The following is a 19,474-nucleotide window of genomic DNA, read 5'->3' on the forward strand; positions in this document are numbered from 1 at the left end:
TGGTTTAATCACTGAAACACAACAGTACTGTTACGGTACACAGGAGTCAGACACAGATGTAAACAGGTAATGGAGGTTTATTGACACCAGTAGAGCAATATGCAGAAAGCAGGTAAGCAGTGATGGATAGTAGATGGGGATGTGAATTGAATGGAGATAGTTACTGTCCTTTTCCTTTACAGATATGGAAGTCCGCTGGAGACAGGTTGAGCACTCACACACAGGAGACGAGGAACACAGAGGGAAGGAGACATGCTGGAGACTGGTAATGAAGCAGGGAGTCCTTGAGGTAAGCATTTACGTGAGTATTTGCAAACGAGACCGGACATGGAGTGCTGTGTGTGTGTGCTCTTTGTAGTGATGTTGATTGGTGCAATGATGAGGTGCAGGTGGCGGTGATCAGTACTCTGGGGATGGAGTGCGCTGTGATTGGTGGATGTTGGAATCTGACATGTCTGTGACAGTACCCCCCCCTCCACGGCCCGCTCCTGAGGGCCAAGGACCCCGACGCCGTGGTGGTCGCCCTCTTCCCAGCGGTGCCGGTCTATCAGGAAAGTTTGAAGTATGTTGGGATCAAGGATGTCGTTTCCTGGAACCCAGGAGTGTTCCTCAGGGCCGTTACCTTCCCAATCGACCAAGTACTCCAGCTGACCACCACACACCAGGAGTCCAAGTTCTCGCAGACCTCGTATGCTGCACCGTCTTCCAGGATGAGTGGAAGGGGTGGTTCGGCGGGAGTCACGTCAGGCCCCGTGTAGAGACCAGGTTTATCTGCTTGATGATTGAAAATGGGCCAATGAACCTGGGACTCAGCTTCTTGCAGGGCAGACGCAGTCTGATGTCCCGTGTCGACAGCCATACCTTCTGTCTGGGCTGGAAGACAGGGGTGTTGGAGCACCGCAGGTCCGCTGTCATTCTGTGTCTGCGCAGGGCTTGTTGCAACTGGTGGTGTGCTGAGTCCCAGACACTCTCGCTCTCTCGGAACCAGTAATCCACCGCCGGAACATTAGATGGTTCCCCGGTCCAGGGGAACAGTGGGGGTTGGTAGCCAAGTACACACTGGAATGGAGTGAGTCCTGTAGTCGACTGCCGGAGAGAGTTCTGGGCGTACTCGGCCCAACCCAAAAACTGGTTCCAAGAGTCCTGGTGGTCATGACAGAAGGTACGGAGGAAGCAGCCGATCTCCTGGACCTTCCTCTCCGTCTGCCCGTTCAACTGCGGATGGTACCCCGATGTTAGACTGACGGCCACACCTAGGAGTGAGTGGAAGGCTTTCCATACTCTAGAGATGAGTTGGGGTGCTCTGTCTGATACAATGTCCTCTGGTGTTCCGAAATACCTGAATACGTGGTTGAAGAGCATCTCTGCCGTTTCCATGGCAGTGGGTAATCCTCTTAGTGGAATGAGACGACAAGATTTGGAGAAACGATCTATGATGACTAGGATGCAGGAAGCAGGAAGATCCGTTATGAAATCCACCCCTAGGTGTGACCATGGTCGGTTGGGAACGGGCAGAGGAAGGAGTTTCCCAGCTGGCAGATGACGTGGACTTTTGGAGATGGCGCACTCCCGACAGCCCTGCACGTACCTTCTGACATCGGCTGCCATCCCTGGCCACCAGAAGTGTTCTTTCGCAAACGAGAGGGATTCATTGACCCCCGGGTGACCAGTGCCTAGTGACGTGTGAGCTGAGTGGATGGTTGGAGTGCGTCGTGTCCGGGTGATGTAAAGCAAGCCAGGTGGACAGCCTGGCGGAGGGTTTGTGGAGGCATTGGAGGAGGGAATGGTCTCTTCTGACCAAGTAATTGGGCTTACAATGAGTGAGCTCGGGATGATTGGCTCAGAGAAGAACATGGCCCAACAAGCTTGTCTTGGATTCAACCTTTTGGCAGCACGGCCTTCTCCTCCGGGATGGATAGTGGGTAGATCTTACCCTTTGGCACTGGTTCACCCGGAAGCAGATCAATGGCACAGTCCCATGGCCGGTGTGGAGGCAGCTTGGAAGCCCTTTGAGGGCAAAAATATCGCTTAAGGAGGCGTAATATTTGGGAATGTCAATGGAACGTTTCTCTACTGGGCTCTCGATGGATGTTGCACAGTGGGGGAGAACAGGGGGAGTTCGTGGTACAGGAAGTTCAGCCAGACATTGAGAGAAACAAGTTTCACCCCACTTCAGGATTTCGCCCGTTTTCCAGGAGATGGTGGGATTATGCTGCTCCAACCAGGGGCACCCTAGAACCACGTCAGCGGTGGAATCCTCCAGAACCAGCAGATGTAATTCCTCTTGATGTAGAAGTCCGACTTGCAGCTTGAGAGGTCCTGCCACTGTATGGACGTGCTTACGGCTGAGAGGCTTGCCAGTTATGGAGTTGATCTGGTAGATCATCGGAGACGGACAAACAATATTTTATTATGGTTATTGTTATTATAATTATTATATTATTATAAGCAAGAGGTAACTTGATCTTTAAGTTTAAGGCAGTAATTTGACACACAACACAAGAAACTCGTATATGTGAAAATCAAAACAAGATTTATTGACTACTTCTAATGATTACAGGAAACTAAGGCTAAACACACACACACACTTGCACACACATTCGCGGAGTTGATGAGTTATGAAAAGTCCCAAGTTCAGTGCTAACTTAACTTATAACCTGAGGAAAATCACAAAAGCAGAGCTTTGGCTTGATTCTTTAGGTTTAAAGGAGTTTCACCAGTTTCCAGCAAGAGAGAGAGAAGTTTGCTTGTACCTGCGTTTGCTCTGACAGCTGAGGTAGTCGGGTTGTTCCGTGACTCGTGTACAGCGGAATCCCTTTCTGGATTGGCTGTCTTTCAGGTGACGTCTACCCGGGAAAGCCCTGTGGGTTGCGCGGAAGCTTTGAAGGATGTTGCTGTTCTGATCTGAGCGTCTGGCTTGAGCGGCTCTCTTCTTGGGAGACTTTGGTCAGATATTTTACAGAGGGTTTTGGAGTCTGGATGTGACGGCTGTTGAATGATCAGCGGCGTGGCTCGTAGTTGAAATCGGCGGCTGTTTAGATGGAAAATCAGCCCCGATAAAGGATCTTCTCAACCTCTTCTTTTCAGCATGACCCAAGCAACTTTTGAGCCGTGGTCAAAGTATTTCTGACCGACTTCTGACTTCCAGCTTCTGACTCTGAGCTTATTTCATATTTTTTTGACTTTAGCTTGTTCGGACAGCATAGTTTTAAAGGAGCAATTCTGGCTCCATCCTTCAGATGCGATCCTCCAATGAGACGTTGCTATGGAGATTAGACACGCCTCGTCTATTGTCTATTGATCACATCGCGTGATATCTGCAGAACATTCTCCTGTTTTATTAACAACAATATAAAGTTTCTTAATATTTTCCTGATACTGAATTTCAATGTTTCATTCACACAGAATTACAGAGAATTATAAACTCTGTATTTAGAGCTCAAACACGACACACTTCTTACACACATATTACTAGACTGACCTAATTAAAACAATGATTATAAGAGAAAGAAGATGCATACAGGAATGCAAACATATAATGCATTGAATCCAACATGTTAGTAATCACATCATATCAAGTGTTATTCTGGATAGAGTTAATACTTTAAGTAATCGACAATTGTCCCTTTTGAGATTCAAGATTGAGTCCTTAAGCATAGTTTAAACTTTGACCGAGTCACGAGTGACCGGGTCAGGATGGATTGCTCACACAAGGGAGGTATTGATAGGACAGATTCGTCTTTAAATCCGTTGATGGGTGTTTTCCTGTTCCGTCCGATAATACAAGAGGGTTTTGTGAGAGAATCAATAGATTTAATGTGATCAGATCCACGTGATGGGTTCTGATTAGTTTATTGCTGATGAGCTAAGAAGTCCTTTAGACAGAGTCCTTTGTTAAAAGAAGTTACATCATCACTTCTGTTAAGGCTAGGTGTTTCCTGTCAGGAAATGGATCTTTTGGACCAAATGAAGCTTTGTTCAATCATGCCTCTGGCTGATAAAGCCATTTGGTAACGTCTGTCGAACGGGTCCCTACAGAGTCCCCCTTTTGCTTGGCGAGGTTCCTGGTGCGAATGTCGGCAGGCACTGGAACAAGAGGCAGAGAGAGAACAGACACATACAAGACACAAACAACATCTCCATCACTGACTGAATTCTGGTGAAGGACTTGGGTATCTTGGAATAAACGGGTTAGGAACACTTTAACTAACATAGGGGCGTACTGTTTAAGATCAGTTGTAATTGGGTGGTTTCGACTAATCTAATTGTCAGTGGTTCGACGAGGAGGTAGAGGCGTAATTTCAATCAGGTTGGTTGAGTTCTCGCGTTCAGGTTCTTGGTCAGTTCTATCACGTCGGAAGATGCGTGGGACGCCCAACGTGCATCTATCGAAAGACTCTTGCACGGCGTTCACTCGCTTGTGCAGGAGGAAGGCCAGTGTCAAGGTCACAATATATCATACAATAGTAGAGAAGCAAAGCGCTGTGTCAGCAGCAGACCAAGACCGAATGAATGACACGCCAGCGGGCGGAAGGCGAGCTATAGCTTCTAAGGCTGTGTCGACAGGAGTCAGATCAATAAGTTGCGTTCCTTCCTCCCTGATCCTCTCTTCCGATTCTGGATCGAGGACGAAGGAATGCTGTTTGAAGTACGGTGAGATTTCGAGTTCAGCCTAGTGCTCATCGTCGTGATACACTGCAAGATTGTCGATGTGGAGGATCGAGCCCTTAGGGACATTGATCCAGAGAGTTTGGTTAGGCAGGATAATGCGTGTGGCAGCTAGTGTCGGGTCTAATTGATTCTAGGCCGCAGATGCCCTCGGTATTGTCGTGGACGAATGGTTTACTTGGGCAAAGGTAATGAATGTCTTTAGTGAGCGTACACATTTTTAGGCTTGGGGCTAGATACAACTGTTTGTTGTTGTCGTGGTACGCCACGACCTCAGGAGTGTGTACTTTGACATAGGTGTTCCCTTGCCAAAATCAAACATTCACAACATCTTTGAGCCGGTAAACATTATTCAAATCGATAATGGGCGAGCTGAAGAGGAAGACTGATGATAGCAAAAGAGGAGAAGGGAAAGCATAAGGAGAGAGAGAAAATAAAACACAAAGAGGCACAAGGACACTGAATTTACTAGAGCAAAGTGAGTGTCACATGTGTGAAGCAACTCCTTTCTACTAGAGGTTGTTCCTAGCAGTGCTGTGGAGGAGCATGTGTAAGTATTGTGTAAAACAAAACCAGAAAAATAAAAGTAAAAACTTTCCCTAAAATGACAAAGTCATTAGTGTGGTGTAGAGTACGGGATTGTTGGTCTGTGTCAGTGGGTTTAAACCTCCCCCTTTTCCTGTCGGTTGGAACCTTGGTGCCTCTTTATCTGGTTTCGATGGACCCATCGGAGGAGGGGCTCATTGCGGCCTTGTCTGATTTTGATTCGGTAGGCGACAGGTGAGAGCTTGTCCACGATTTCATGTGGTCCTGTCCAGTGAGGTAGGAATTTCTTTGACAGGCGATGGGGAGCTTTCTGCCTTGGCTGGGCGAAGCTGTAATACCACACTTTGTCTCCGACATTGAGTTCTTGGTAAGAAGCCTTTTTGTCGTAGTAGGCTTTACGACCTTCCACGCTTCTTTGGAGGTTTTGTTGTGCGAAGACGAAAGTCGCTCTCAGGTGCTTGAAGTCTATTACAGTTTTTTCCAATTGCTAACACACAATTTTTCAAACTAGTCTGGTTTTATCAAAACACTTAACACAATTCACAAAACCACACACCCAAACTGCAAAATACCTCATATATCCTGCAAAATGAAGCACTGCAACCGAAACTACACAGAGCATTATCAAAATCAAACTTTTGCATGAAATGGCACACACTTCATTCATATTACCAGATTTTTGCCTAACCACCTACACACTGTTGGGCATAATGAAAAGCACCCCCATCTTTAGTATGCTTTGCCATAATACTAAAATATGTATCAGATTGTTCACATGCACAGAAATATTTGCAGATACACACACATGCTGTTGCAACATTTTTATTTTTTTTCCTTCACTACAGTAAACAAGTCAGTACAACATAAGCACAGCAGATATATTTACATGGGACTGAACAAAAATATTCTTACAAAAAAAGTAAACTGAAAAAGAAAATTTCTGAAAAAAAATATATTACAGTAAAAAAAAAAAAGGCAAGAAAAATAATTAGGCAGCATCTTGCCGCACAGCCGGGTCTGGCCACAACGCCTCGTCAACATCACAGGCAATATCTTCCCTTGCCAGACATCGAGGGAAGAAGCGCCTTGAGTGCCTTATCCATCCCTGAATTGCACCCACATCAATCTCATCACATGCCTCTTCCATGGCCTGCACAAGAGGCATGCGCACAAAGGGCTGCCGGTCGTATACCTTCCACCGCCATGCCGAAAAGAATTCTTCTATGGGGTTCAGAAATGGTGAGTATGGTGGGAGGTATTGCACGAGAAATGTTGGGTGGTCAGCAAACCAGTTTTGGACTGGGGCTGCACGATGAAAGCTCACGTTGTCCCATACTACAACGTACCGGTTTCTTTGATGGTCTGCATCATTCATACGCTCTGGTGGTATGAGAATGTTGTGAAGTCTGTCCAGAAATGTGAGAATATGGGCTGTGTTGTATGGTCCAAGTTTGGCATGACGGTGGAGGACACCATGCATATTGGAGATGGCAGCGCACATTGTGATGTTCCCACCACGTTGGCCAGGAACATCTATAATGGCTCTGTGGCCAATGAGGTTTCTCCCTCTTCTTCTGGTCTTTGCTAGGTTGAACCCAGCCTCATCTATAAAGATGAACTCATGTGGAATTGCATGAGCATCCATTTCCAGTACTCCCTGAAAACAAAGAACAAAAATCACTCAATATGGTGTTATCCAGTACACTGGGAAACAATGTTGTGTGTAGTGTACTGCAGTCAATATAGTACTTACATCCACATATGCTCGTCTGAACTCTTTGTTTCTTTGAGAGTTTCTCTCAAACGGCACCTTATAAAGTTGTTTCATTCTGATTTGGTTTCGCTTGAGAATGCGAGCCAATGTGGACAGACTAACTCGTTGAATGTTGTTGAATAAGGTGTTGTCTTGGATGATGTGGCTTTGAATTTCTCGTAATCTGATTTCATTATTTTCCAAAACCAAGTTTACAATGGCAGCTTCCTGTACCCCGGTGAACATTTGGCCCCTTCCTCCACCATGGTGTCGTCTCTCAGTCCTTTAGAAAAAATAAAATAAAAATATATATAGGGCTTGGACAATGCAGCCTAAATATTTTCCCCCACAGTAGAGTACATTGTACAGGAAACTTGTACAGTTCATGAATGGCTGATGTCATACACTAAGTAAACAGGTGTCACCCAACTGATACACTATGACATGGGGTATACTACATGTGTACTACATGAAATTTTGGTTACATACCTGTTCTCCAGTCTAAAGGTCCGGATGACAGAGGCGACAGTAAAACGGCTCAAGTTTGGCTGCACTCTCTGTCCAGCCTCACGCATTGTCAACCCATGGTTGATGACATGATCTACTAAGGTTGCTCTGATTTCATTTGAAAGTGTTTGTCTTCTTTGGCCATGAACTCCTCTACCTGCTCTACCCCTACCTCTCACTCTTCCTCCTCCTCTTATTCTCAACCTCCCTCTTCCTCTTCCTCTTCCTCTCTCTGCAATGTCTTCCATTGTTGTTGTAAAAAAAAAAGGTTCTCACCTGTGGTCTTTTCATAGTGCTTACATCCTGATTGAAGTGTTAACAATTAACCACTGAGGTGTTTGGCCAGGTGGCACATGTAATTGGCCAATTAGCTCATGTAGTGTCATTTTGAATGGCAGTGTTTTGAAATGGCAAACATGTGACTTTATGTCAGATTGTTGTGTCTTATGCAGAGAACTTTATTTAGTGAATTTAAAAAGTGCTATTTTGAAATGCAAAATGTGTGTAAAACAGAAAAGGTGTTTAGACTTTTGGAGACTTGAGAAGAAGTTTTGCTCTCTGTGTGTCAGTTTAAATAATTGTGCTGTGCATGTCATTTTAGTGTGTTAGCAATTGGAAAAAACTGTAAGGGTTCAAAGTGGTTAAGCAGGTCCTTCCCAATGAGGAGAGGATATGTGTTGAGTGGTGAGACGTATACTCGGTGAACAAGGTTCATTGGTCCCATTGTTAGGTGAATTGGGGCCACATGTTTTAGTTGTAGGCCTGTGTGGGAATATGCTTGGAGGTTCAGCTCACACCTTTGAAGTTTAAAGGTTCCATTAGACCTCTTTGTCCTGTTTTGGACTTCTTCAAGGAGTTCTGTTGACATTAGGGTGATGTCAGCTCCAGTGTCGAGGAGGGCTTCAACCTTGATGTGTTGTTCGATGATAACGGAGAGGTAAAACTTTCTTGCTATACCTTTCTCAATGAGATCACCCAGGAGTTGTGGGACTGGAGTTTGGGATGAGAGAGGTAGGATGTCAGCATTTATTTCGTTTTCTTCGGAGGAGTGGCAGACGACCAAGACAGCACTTTCAGGAACTGGAGTGGTTTCCACAGCAGGCGTTTGTTGGATGCTGCTGTGATCTGACCCATCAGGTGTTGGATCAGTTTCTGACTGTTTTGTGGGATGTTCAGGTGGGACTTCTTGTCCGTTTGGAGTTATGGTGCTTGTGGTTCTCTGGGGTGTGTTGAGTCAGGTGGTCGTTGCCATCTCATCCGGCCGCTAGTCAGGATGAATCTGGTTTCTTTTTCTCTTCCCACTTCCGGTCTTCCACCTTTCGTTGGAAGAACTCTTTCATCATCATTTTCATCAGCTCTTGAGAGTCGAAGCAAGGTGAAGTCTTTTGTTCTGGTATGGATTCATCTTGAGCTCTGTCAGCTTGGAATCTTTGTGAGTTTTTTTGTCGATTCCTTGGGCTGGTTGCTCCAGGGTGTGTTTGTCGTTTTCCCTTGGATTCCCATGAGCTTTTTCCTCTGGGGTTTCCAAATGAGCTTGGCTGATTCCAGGTTTTCTCCCAATGACTCTCATGAGGTCTTGATTGGTTCCATGAATTTTCCCAGTGACGTCCAGGTGAGCGTTGTCGTCCACGTGGTCCATCCCAGCGGTTGTCTCTCTGTTTAGGTCGAGTACCAGTGTGGGAGTCCCACTCTCTGTTGGACGAGGATGCATTCCACTCTTTGGGTGTCGGCTTGGCAAGGTCTTGACGCTGGGTGCCCTCTAGGGCCAGCCCCTGACTCTGAATGCTGAAGTCAAGAACTGTGGTGGTTTTGGTGCCCTTTTCTAAGGCCATCTTCTGTTTGCAGTAAGCTTTGTGCGCCAAGTCTCTTAACACTCTGAGGTCTGACGGTATCGCCGGCGATACCACCGTGGTTTTTTTCTTATCAGTGTGAAAGAGACTCAAAATACTCCGTCAATGTTGCACATACAATTAAGAGTTATACACCATTTTAATCTGTGGAATATCTTCTTTCATTTGTGTACACTCAGAGTAAAAACAGAATGTTGTGCTTTTTGCAAAATAAAGAAAACTAACATGATGCGTGATCTCTCATCTCCCTCTGAACGAACTCCAATCTGATAGTTCTCAGAAAATGAACTGTAACTTAGTGAATACTAATGACAAAAAAATTACACTTATGTCTAAAAAAACGTTAAGATGTCAGGTTTTAAATCATGTAAGTCAAATCGAAAACAAACCTTCTGTGTTTATGTAATCTGTCTGAAAAGAGAGCCATGTCAGAAGTCCGTGATTCAGCTCATTATCCGCTAATGCGGCCACGCCCACGGAGTCAGCGCTATTCAGACGCAAATTCAGTCAATACATGCATTCATTATCTCAATCGTGTATTTATTGTCTTGAAAAGTGTTTATCTGGATGTAAAAGTCATGGTTAGCGATCTCTAGAAGACATGCAGTTACTTCCTGTTTACTTGTCTTCTACAGATGAAGTTTAGATGAGTTTTTGTTTCTTTAGCGCCCTCCTGCTGCTGTATGAATTGGAAACTCCATTCATGGAATAGCCGCTTCTTCTTTTAGATGAATTTGTGGACTAAAAATGCACATAGCGCCCTCTGACTTCAAGGATGAATTGAAAACACCAGCGCTCATTGTAATGACAGTGAATATTAAATAAATATAACTCCTCTGTATAGAAAATTGACAAGCATATGAGAATCCAATATTTCTCCAAATGTGCATGCTTTTAAACTAAAAGCCTATATTCAGACTCTTTGCATCACAGAAATACATTATATTTTAATGTATAATATAAAACCATTACTTTACATTGTAATAATATTTTTCTGTATGTTTCATATATCATAATGAGCTTGAGACATCACAGAAGGTTTTTTTCACAGCCTACCTGACTGAAATGCCTCATTAATATGCAAGTCATTTCAGCTCATTACTATCCAATTCTTTTGTCTTCTCAGGTGAGAATGGCCCATTTTCAGTGGTGATTCACGCCTCCTCGCATACTGTGTTTCTTGGCAAAAAGTGTCTTACAAAAACTAAATCAATATATTGTTTTATATGAAGGAGTAGGCAGCATAATTTTTACATAATTTTGAAGCAAAAACTCTAGTCTACAACCTCCAATACCCTAAAGTCTTATGAACACAGATTTATTATACTTTTTTTGGCCTTATTTCAGTGACTTAAGTTTTTTGTTTTTTCAACAACCACGCATAAATGTTATTCCTTCAAAAACACAAACATGTACATACATGTTCCTCACATATTATTGTAGCCTAGTTTGTGCTGAATACAGTGTAATGACACCAGAGGGTTAACTGTTGAGCACTCATTGTGCGTGGACAGGCAAGGACGCCAAGATGGTGGCTCACCCCAGGATGGAGGTTTCTCAGGAAGAGAGTTTTGAAGTTCAATTCTTCCTCCATATTCTGTTCGTTGTGAGACCCGAAGTACGCTAGCCTGAGTCGGCTATAGAAGACTTGAGGAGATTCATGGCGACCTTGTTTTGTTTCCAGGGCAGCCACTAGTCCTTGTTCTGACTCAGGGTCGGGAAACTCTTTAATGAGAGCTTCTTGGAGCAGGTGGTAATCAGTCTTTGTGTGGGCAGGCTGCCGGTCCAGGAAGCTGCGCACTTCAGAGCTGGATGTGGCTCTAAGCAAATAAAGTCTATCTTTGTCAGTGACATTGGGTCTCATCTCCAGATGGAAGTCAATATCTTGCAGATAACTCTGAACATTCGGACTACCTGGCACATTTGGAGTGAATTTGCCAATGTTTCTAGCAAGCTTGTCAAGGTCTCTGAGGTCCAAGCCATGAGATGATCTGTGGCTGGCTGGAGCAAAGTCTTTTAATTTAGTGGGGAGATATGATGCTTCGGATGGAGCTGGTGACTGTTTTGGCACTGCCCCCTTCTGATCATGTGCCAGTCCAGGAACAGGGGAGCCGGTCCTGCTTGGCAAAGGTGAAGTTGGTGTCCGACGTGTTCTTGATGGCTCACAGCGCAATTCATATGCATGCTTGAGTTCCTCTTTAATACTGTCGGACTCTTCTTTGATGTAGTCAAGCTGACGTGTTAGGCGGCTGACCTCATTTCTTGACTCATTCAGGTGAGTTTCGAGAGCTTTAATTAGGCTGTTCTTGTCTCTGAAGTCAGCCTTTGCTTTTTCCAGTAGCTGTTCTGCGTACTGTAGCTTGTCGGAGAGATCAGCGTAGTCTGTTCTTCCTCGTTCCATTTCTTGCGTAGTAGCTGCTAGGGTCTCTTTTAGGCTGTTGATCTCCTCTTTTGCGCCTTGTTCCACTTCATCAGGCCGTTCTTGTCGTTCCTGAGCCTCCAGCTCCAGCTGTTTGATGCGTCGTTGTGCTCGTGTCAGCTCCTGCTGGCGATGGGCGGCTTGCCTGTCGCTCAGTTTGAGGGTGGCGATGAGTGTGTGGCTTAAGGAGCCGGTGATCTTGGCTAGTTCTTTGTGACTGTAGCTCTGGCTTGGGTCTTGTTTCATGAGGCTTGCTATGTTGTCATCCAGCTGGTCCTGTGTCTGATGCTTTAGTGTTTCAGTGGCTTTAGGTAGGATGCTGTCTGTTACAACACTTAGCCAGGTCTCCAGGTCCTCCCAGTGTCCAGCAGGGTCTGTTGTGCAAGACATGTTTTGGCACTGCGAGGGAGATCTAAACTGACACAGACCTTGAAGAAAAGAACAAAACAAAACACAACAAAACAAAACAAACAAGCAGGGCAAATCAAAGGTGTAAGGGTGCAATGTCAAGCGTGAGCTAATGGGAATGAGTAATGAGTGTGTAAATGTGCAGGTAAGACTGGTTCTCGACTGTGGTCCTCTCGTGGATGTGCTTCTAACTCGGAGTCTCTGCGAAAAGAATCAGTAAGCACACACAGGTAGCACAGCTAGAGAAGAGCAGAAGAAAAGAAGAGCACGAAACAACAGAATAGCATTTAGCAAAGAGCAGAGTAATAATGGGGTGCTTCCAGTTTCCCTAAAAAAATGAAGTTTTCGTCTTTAACACTATTTGCAGAATGACTAAGGGAGTGAAAGTCTGAGACTAACTCTATTTTCTCATGAAATTTGAATTTAAATTTGGAAATTATAGTTAAAATTGTAATGGGTTCAGCATTAAACATTGAGAGCAATTATAATCAAATTAATTAATCAAGTATCATCTGAATTAGGGAAGCCCAAATCCTAATTAATGACTAATGAAATTAAAATTTCAAAGAAATAATGATTAGTTAATGATTAAAATTGCCAGATGTTTGTAAGCAACTACAATTAGATTAATCCACAAATATCCATACCATATGAAAGCTAAAATTATGAACTTGATTTTCAATTAAAATTGAAATCGAATTAAAGTTCCCAGATGTCATTAAAATCAGTAAGAGCAGATACAAATAACAGGAAATGTCCTCAAATGTAATCAGGATGATTGCTAAATATAAAACAAAACCATGTTTAACTGACAAGAGTAAATTTAGGAGAGAGACAACTCTTCAACAAATGAGATTAACAAAACAGGTTTATTAATTTAACATTTGTCACGTTCTCTCAAATGGGAGGAGATGAGAAAAAATAAGATGTGTAAGTTAGAGAGAGAGAGAGGTGAAAGCACTAGAGTGAATTAAAGTTCAGTAAGAAAGAAGTTTTTCCAACATTGCAACATTGCATTCAGACCACAACATGCTATGCTAGCCACTAGCCCTTTAGCAATGCTACTAGCTTTACATAGACTGTAATGCAACCGCGCTAGTTTTAGCTAGCTCAGCTTGTGCTAAGCTTTGTTTACACACAGTTGAATATGGCGCTGGCAGACTGCGCATGCGCACTTAAAGGTTATCCCGGAAAAGGTTTCTTAGGGCTTCCGGGTTACAGCTGTCACTGTCGTGGTGACCGTGACGCACAACCATAGCCAGCGCACAACAAAGAATACACTTGTTCGATACTCTTTGCACACAGACAACAAATAATACAAGCACAATAATTATTGAACTGACAGCGTAGTTCATTCACAATGAACCATTCAGCTTCTCGTGTTTCAGAGCTGAACGACCCCCACACGTTAGAGTGAGGCACATTAATCCACAGATTTTTCTGCAATTAATAATAGTAACGCTGAGATCTCGGCGATCTGAATCATTCGTGTCAGTTTCTGGACACGCAACAACATGCAGGATTTACTGCAACAAATACTTGATCAAGAATTTTCAAAATAATCCCATTCAAATCAAACTCAGACACGTGGTGTTTAGAGTATTAATATCTCATCTCACAAATGAGCGGATATAGACGGCACATTAGGTAGCTACTCTCTAATGTAACCATGCAGGGATTTTAGCTTAGTTGAAATAACATTGGAACACGCAATATTATCCACTAGCTACAAGGCCTTAAAGAACAAAAGCAAGGAACACGCTTACTCTGTCCTGGTGCGCTCTCAGGCGACTTTCCTTTTGTCTTGGCAGACAATCTTAGATTCATTTACTGCAGTTTTAACAACAACAACAAAACGTACAGACAAACAACTCGAGTTCAGATTTCATTCATCCACCGCGCCTTATGTGCAATCATGACAATCAAAAACCTCGTTTCTGTTTCTAATCTATTTTCCGGATCATTAGAAAGATACAATCACACAAGTTACTTGTTTTGTGTACAAATTAGATTAAACTGCACAAATTATCTCCACCATTTGCTGTAATGTAACCTTACGGACATTTATTAGCTCAATTTAATTGTTAAAGGGAATAAGAATTGAATCAACTGTAAATGATTCACTGTAAATGATTCAGAATTAATATTTAACACTTGAAAATTGAGGTTAGAGTATTTTACCAATTCTGGATAAAATATTATTCTGTGGTCAACAGTAACAATATTTTATTATGGTTATTGTTATTATAATTATTATATTATTATAAGCAAGAGGTAACTTGATCTTTAAGTTTAAGGCAGTAATTTGACACACAACACAAGAAACTCGTATATGTGAAAATCAAAACAAGATTTATTGACTACTTCTAATGATTACAGGAAACTAAGGCTAAACACACACACACACACACACACACACACACACTTGCACACACATTCGCGGAGTTGATGAGTTATGAAAAGTCCCAAGTTCAGTGCTAACTTAACTTATAACCTGAGGAAAATCACAAAAGCAGAGCTTTGGCTTGATTCTTTAGGTTTAAAGGAGTTTCACCAGTTTCCAGCAAGAGAGAAGTTTGCTTGTACCTGCGTTTGCTCTGACAGCTGAGGTAGTCGGGTTGTTCCGTGACTCGTGTACAGCGGAATCCCGTTCTGGATTGGCTGTCTTTCAGGTGACGTCTACTCGGGAAAGCTCTGTGGGTTGCGCGGAAGCTTTGAAGGATGTTGCTGTTCTGATCTGAGCGTCTGATCAAGACTCTCTTCTTGGGAGACTTTGGTCAGATATTTTACAGAGGGTTTTGGAGTCTGGATGTGACGGCTGTTGAATGATCAGCGGCGTGGCTCGTAGTTGAAATCGGCGGCTGTTTAGATGGAAAATTAGCCCCGATAAAGGATCTTCTCAACCTCTTCTTTTCAGCATGACCCAAGCAACTTTTCAGCCGTGGTCAAAGTATTTCTGACCGACTTCTGACTTCCAGCTTCTGACTCTGAGCTTATTTCATATTTTTCTGACTTTAGCTTGTTCGGACAGCATAGTTTTAAAGGAGCAATTCTGGCTCCATCCTTCAGATGCGATCCTCCAATGAGACGTTGCTACGGAGATTAGACACGCCTCGTCTATTGTCTATTGATCACATCGCGTGATATCTGCAGAACATTCTCCTGTTTTATTAACAACAATATAAAGTTTCTTAATATTTTCCTGATACTGAATTTCAATGTTTCATTCACACAGAATTACAGAGAATTATAAACTCTGTATTTAGAGCTCAAACACGACACACTTCTTACACACATGTTACTAGACTGACCTAATTAAAACAATGATTATAAGAGAAAGAAGATGCATACAGGAATGCAAACATATAATGCATTGAATCCAACATGTTAGTAATCACATCATATCAAGTGTTATTCTGGATAGAGTTAATACTTTAAGTAATCGACAATTGTCCCTTTTGAGATTCAAGATTGAGTCCTTAAGCATAGTTAAAACTTTGACCGGAGTCACGAGTGACCGGGTCAGGATGGATTGCTCACACAAGGGAGGTATTAATAGGACAGATTCGTCTTTAAATCCGTTGATGGGTGTTTTCCTGTTACGTCCGATAATACAAGAGGGTTTTGTGAGAGAATCAATAGATTTAATGTGATCAGATCCACGTGATGGGTTCTGATTAGTTTATTGCTGATGAGCTAAGAAGTCCTTTAGACAGAGTCTTTTGTTAAAAGAAGTTACATCATCACTTCTGTTAAGGCTAGGTGTTTCCTGTCAGGAAATGGATCTTTTGGACCAAATGAAGCTTTGTTCAATCATGCCTCTGGCTGATAAACCCATTTGGTTACGTCTGTCGAACGGGTCCCTACACGGTGATCAGTACTCTGGGGATGTTGGGATTGCGCTGTGATTGGTGGATGTTGGAACCTGACGTGTCTGTGACAAGTATGTTCTTCTTTCAGTTTAGTACTTTTAACAGTCAGTTAATTCAGTAGCAAACAATGCAAGATACACGTTTCAAATCACCCTTGTTGCTAAAATAATTACAGTTACACAGGCTACAGACGCCACATTAGAAAATACATTTAAATTACCTAAATTACATAATTCACATAAAATCCATAATGTTTGTAATAGCATCTATTTAGTGTGTTATCAAAAGGTGTAAAGTATGACACAGTCATGAAGTTTTGTGTAGAACAGCATTTGCTGCCAATAGAGTAAATGTTCTCAATGTACCATATGATCTCACTGTTCTCACTATACCAATCTATACTGTAGTTGACCTTTATAAGGGTGAGTTATAGTAATGTGGCAGTCTCTACCATGGTAATACCTCTGTTTACAGTACCACATGGCATACTATAATGTAAAATGATGTCATCTGTCTCCCTTCTTCTGATGCATCTTTGATCAATTTGATGTTAGACTGTACAGTTGTCACAGACACGTCAGATTCCACCTCCTTCCAATACCCACGCACACAATAGTACTCACCAGAGTACTAATCGCCGCCACCTGCACGTCATCATCTCAGCAATCACCACCACCTTAAAAACCCCACACTCACACACAGTCACTGTCCGGTCTCGTTCGTACTATTTCTCCATGTGTACTTACCTCTAGGACTCCAAACTGCTACTTACCTGCCTCCAACGTCTCCAGTGTCTCCAGTCTTCCTCGTGTGCTTCTCCAACTGTGTGAGTGTTCTCAGTCTTCAGTCTCCAGCGTGATTCTCCATATTCCTCCTACTATCAACAAAAGGACAGTATCAACTCTTCTATCTACATACCAAGCTTCTAACATTGCCATATACTCCCCGTTATTTCTGCTGATATCAATAAAACATTGTACTTGCTTTTACATCTGCCTCCGAGCCGTCTTTGTTCTAACAGTGATAAGTTGGCACATAGAGAAGCTAAGTTAGATTCATCACGTTGAGAAGAACGAGGAGGATGTCTATCACTCAAATTATCCAAGCATTCATTAAAATCGCCTGAAAATATAACATATGAAGCTTGGAATGCATCAAATTTGCATTGAATAATATCAGAAACCTTTGAAAATAAGGCCTTGTTCAACGGATTGGAATTATGACCATAATTATTACAAAGTATAAATGTAGTATTGTCCAATTTCACAGTCAGAATAACCCATCTTCCGTTTTCACACGTAACAGAGTTCAGAATGTCTCCTTTAAATCTGTTAATCAAAACCATAACTCCCGCTGAATGAGAAGTGCCGTGACTGAAGAAAAAAGATTTTCCCCACTGAGATTTCCAAAATGTTTAATCCAAGTCCATAGAATGTGTCTCTTGACAAAATGTCAGCATCAGTCTGTTTTAAAAAAAGAAGCCTTTCGCTTCGTAATTTCTCGAACGCCCCTTACATTCAAAGATGCTACACTCTAAAAAATGTTGGGTTAAAAACAACCCAAGTTGGGTTGAAAATGGACAAACCCAGCAATTGTTTTTTTTTTTTTTTTTGGGTTGATCATGTGGCTGAAAGGGAGGATTGTGGGAAGTGTAGTCCGGGAACTGACAGGAGCAGACGGTGATCATGACATAACGCCCCCCTCCCGGAAGGCGCGTCCACGCGGCGTAGATGACACCAATAGGGAGGGAGGGTGGGTGCATTGGAGCTCTAGTAGCGGACAGGAACGGAGTCTCCAATGCAGGTTCCAGGGCCGCCATGGCGGGTCAGGTGCCACGGGCAGCCATGGTGAGTCCGGAGTGTCAGAAGGCCACGGGGGATCAGGTGGCTTGGGTAACTTCGGCAGGTCAGGTGACTTGAGCAACCACGGCAGGTCAAGTGGCTTGGGTAGCCACGGCAGGTCAGGTTGTTTGAGCAACCACGGCAGGTTAGGATCCATAAATTACCCCAACGGGTCAGAGTCCATCAATGGCCATAATAAGTTGCAGTCCACAGGTGGCCATAACAGTTCAAGGGCCATTAATGGCCATGGTTGAGCAAGGACCCCACCCACAAGCTCCCCACCCTCAGGTATACTGCCCCCCACAAAAAAGTTCTTGGGGAGTTCCACGGAGTCCGTAGCGGGTTTGTGGGCAAGGAGTTCGGGTGGCGTCGGCAGGGCAAGACGCCTGAGTGGCGCTGTCAGAGCAAGGAGTTTGGGTGGCGCTGGCAGGGCTGGAAGCTTGGGTGGCGCTGGCAGGGCTGGAAGCTTGGGTGACACTGGCAGGGCCAGGAGCTTGGGTGACACTGGCAGGGCCAGGAGCTCAGGTGGTGCTGGCAATGCAAGGAAGACCTCTGGAGCAGTCACCGGACTCACAGCGGGTTCGAGGAAGGCCTCCGAGCCCTGAAGAGGGGAAGAAGCCTTCTTCCTCCTCCTCCTCCTCCTCTTCCATGAGAGAGGCGGTGGCTCTGAGCAAACCTCCTCGGTGGACGCTGCAGCAGGTGCACGGGCTGGAGCAGGCTCTGGAGCAGAGTTACTGACTGGAGCGGATTCTGGAACGGACTCACTGGCTGGAACGACCCCTTTGTTCACTGACACTGCAGGGGCGGCCATCTTGTCCATTGCGTCCAGGGCGCTTGAGTGCGTTGCGACCAGCGAGTTCAAGTGTGAAGCGTCCAACGGGCTTGAGAGCCGTGCGTCCGGCTGGCTTGAGTGTGAAGCAGCCAGCGGGCTTGAGAGCGTAGAGGCCGGCAGGCTTGAGAGCGAAGCGGCCACCGGGCTTGAGAGCGAAGCGGCCACCGGGCTTGAGAGCGAAGCGGCCACCGGGCTTGAGAGCGAAGCGGCCACCGGGCTTGAGAGCGTAGCGGCCGGCGGGCTTGAGAGCGAAGCGGCCACCGGGCTTGAGGGCGAAGCGGCCGGCTGATGCTTGGGAATGAAATCAGCGGTGGGTCAACCACACTGGAACGTAATCCTTGCCGTTCTCTGATTGATCCAGAGACGTGACATTGCTCTGGGCGATCAGCAGAGACTTGCCGTTGCTCTGGGTGATCAGCGGAGACGTGGCGTTGCACTGGGTGATCAGCGGAGACATGATGGGGCGTTGTAGCATCCGCCATTTTATGTGCGCAGTCTGTAGCGGCCGCCATTATGTGATTCAGTGTGGCGTCGCGTTCCTCCGCGACCCCCAACTGTGAGCAGGGCAAAGTCCAGGAATTCTACGAACGACCCTCAGGGACCATTGGTGAGTACATAGTCCTTAAGTGGTTTGTTTAATCCATAAACAAAAAAGTCAATGAGGGCATAGTCTGGCAGATCAGACAGGTGAGCAATCTCCAGGAACTTTTGAATATGGGCCTCGAGGGTACAGCTACCTTGATGTAGGTTGATGAGACACCATGCTGGGTCCATGCTG

At 44.4% G+C, this 19,474-nt stretch overlaps 1 protein-coding gene across 1 annotated transcript; it reads right to left on the bottom strand.

Annotated features, from left to right (window-relative positions):
* Positions 1 to 8,742: 8,742 nt before the first annotated feature.
* LOC137003352 (uncharacterized) lies at positions 8,743 to 12,133 on the bottom strand. Its single transcript, XM_067363475.1, has 3 exons — positions 11,496 to 12,133; positions 10,822 to 11,441; positions 8,743 to 9,356 (listed from the first exon to the last, which is right to left on the bottom strand). Exons 1-3 carry the CDS (start codon positions 12,131 to 12,133, stop codon positions 8,743 to 8,745), a joined length of 1,872 nt encoding a protein of 623 aa, XP_067219576.1.
* Between the last annotated feature and the right edge of the window lie 7,341 nt (positions 12,134 to 19,474).

The sequence above is a fragment of the Chanodichthys erythropterus genome, chromosome 16 (genome assembly GCF_024489055.1).
Source record: "Chanodichthys erythropterus isolate Z2021 chromosome 16, ASM2448905v1, whole genome shotgun sequence".
NCBI classification, from domain to species: domain Eukaryota; kingdom Metazoa; phylum Chordata; class Actinopteri; order Cypriniformes; family Xenocyprididae; genus Chanodichthys; species Chanodichthys erythropterus.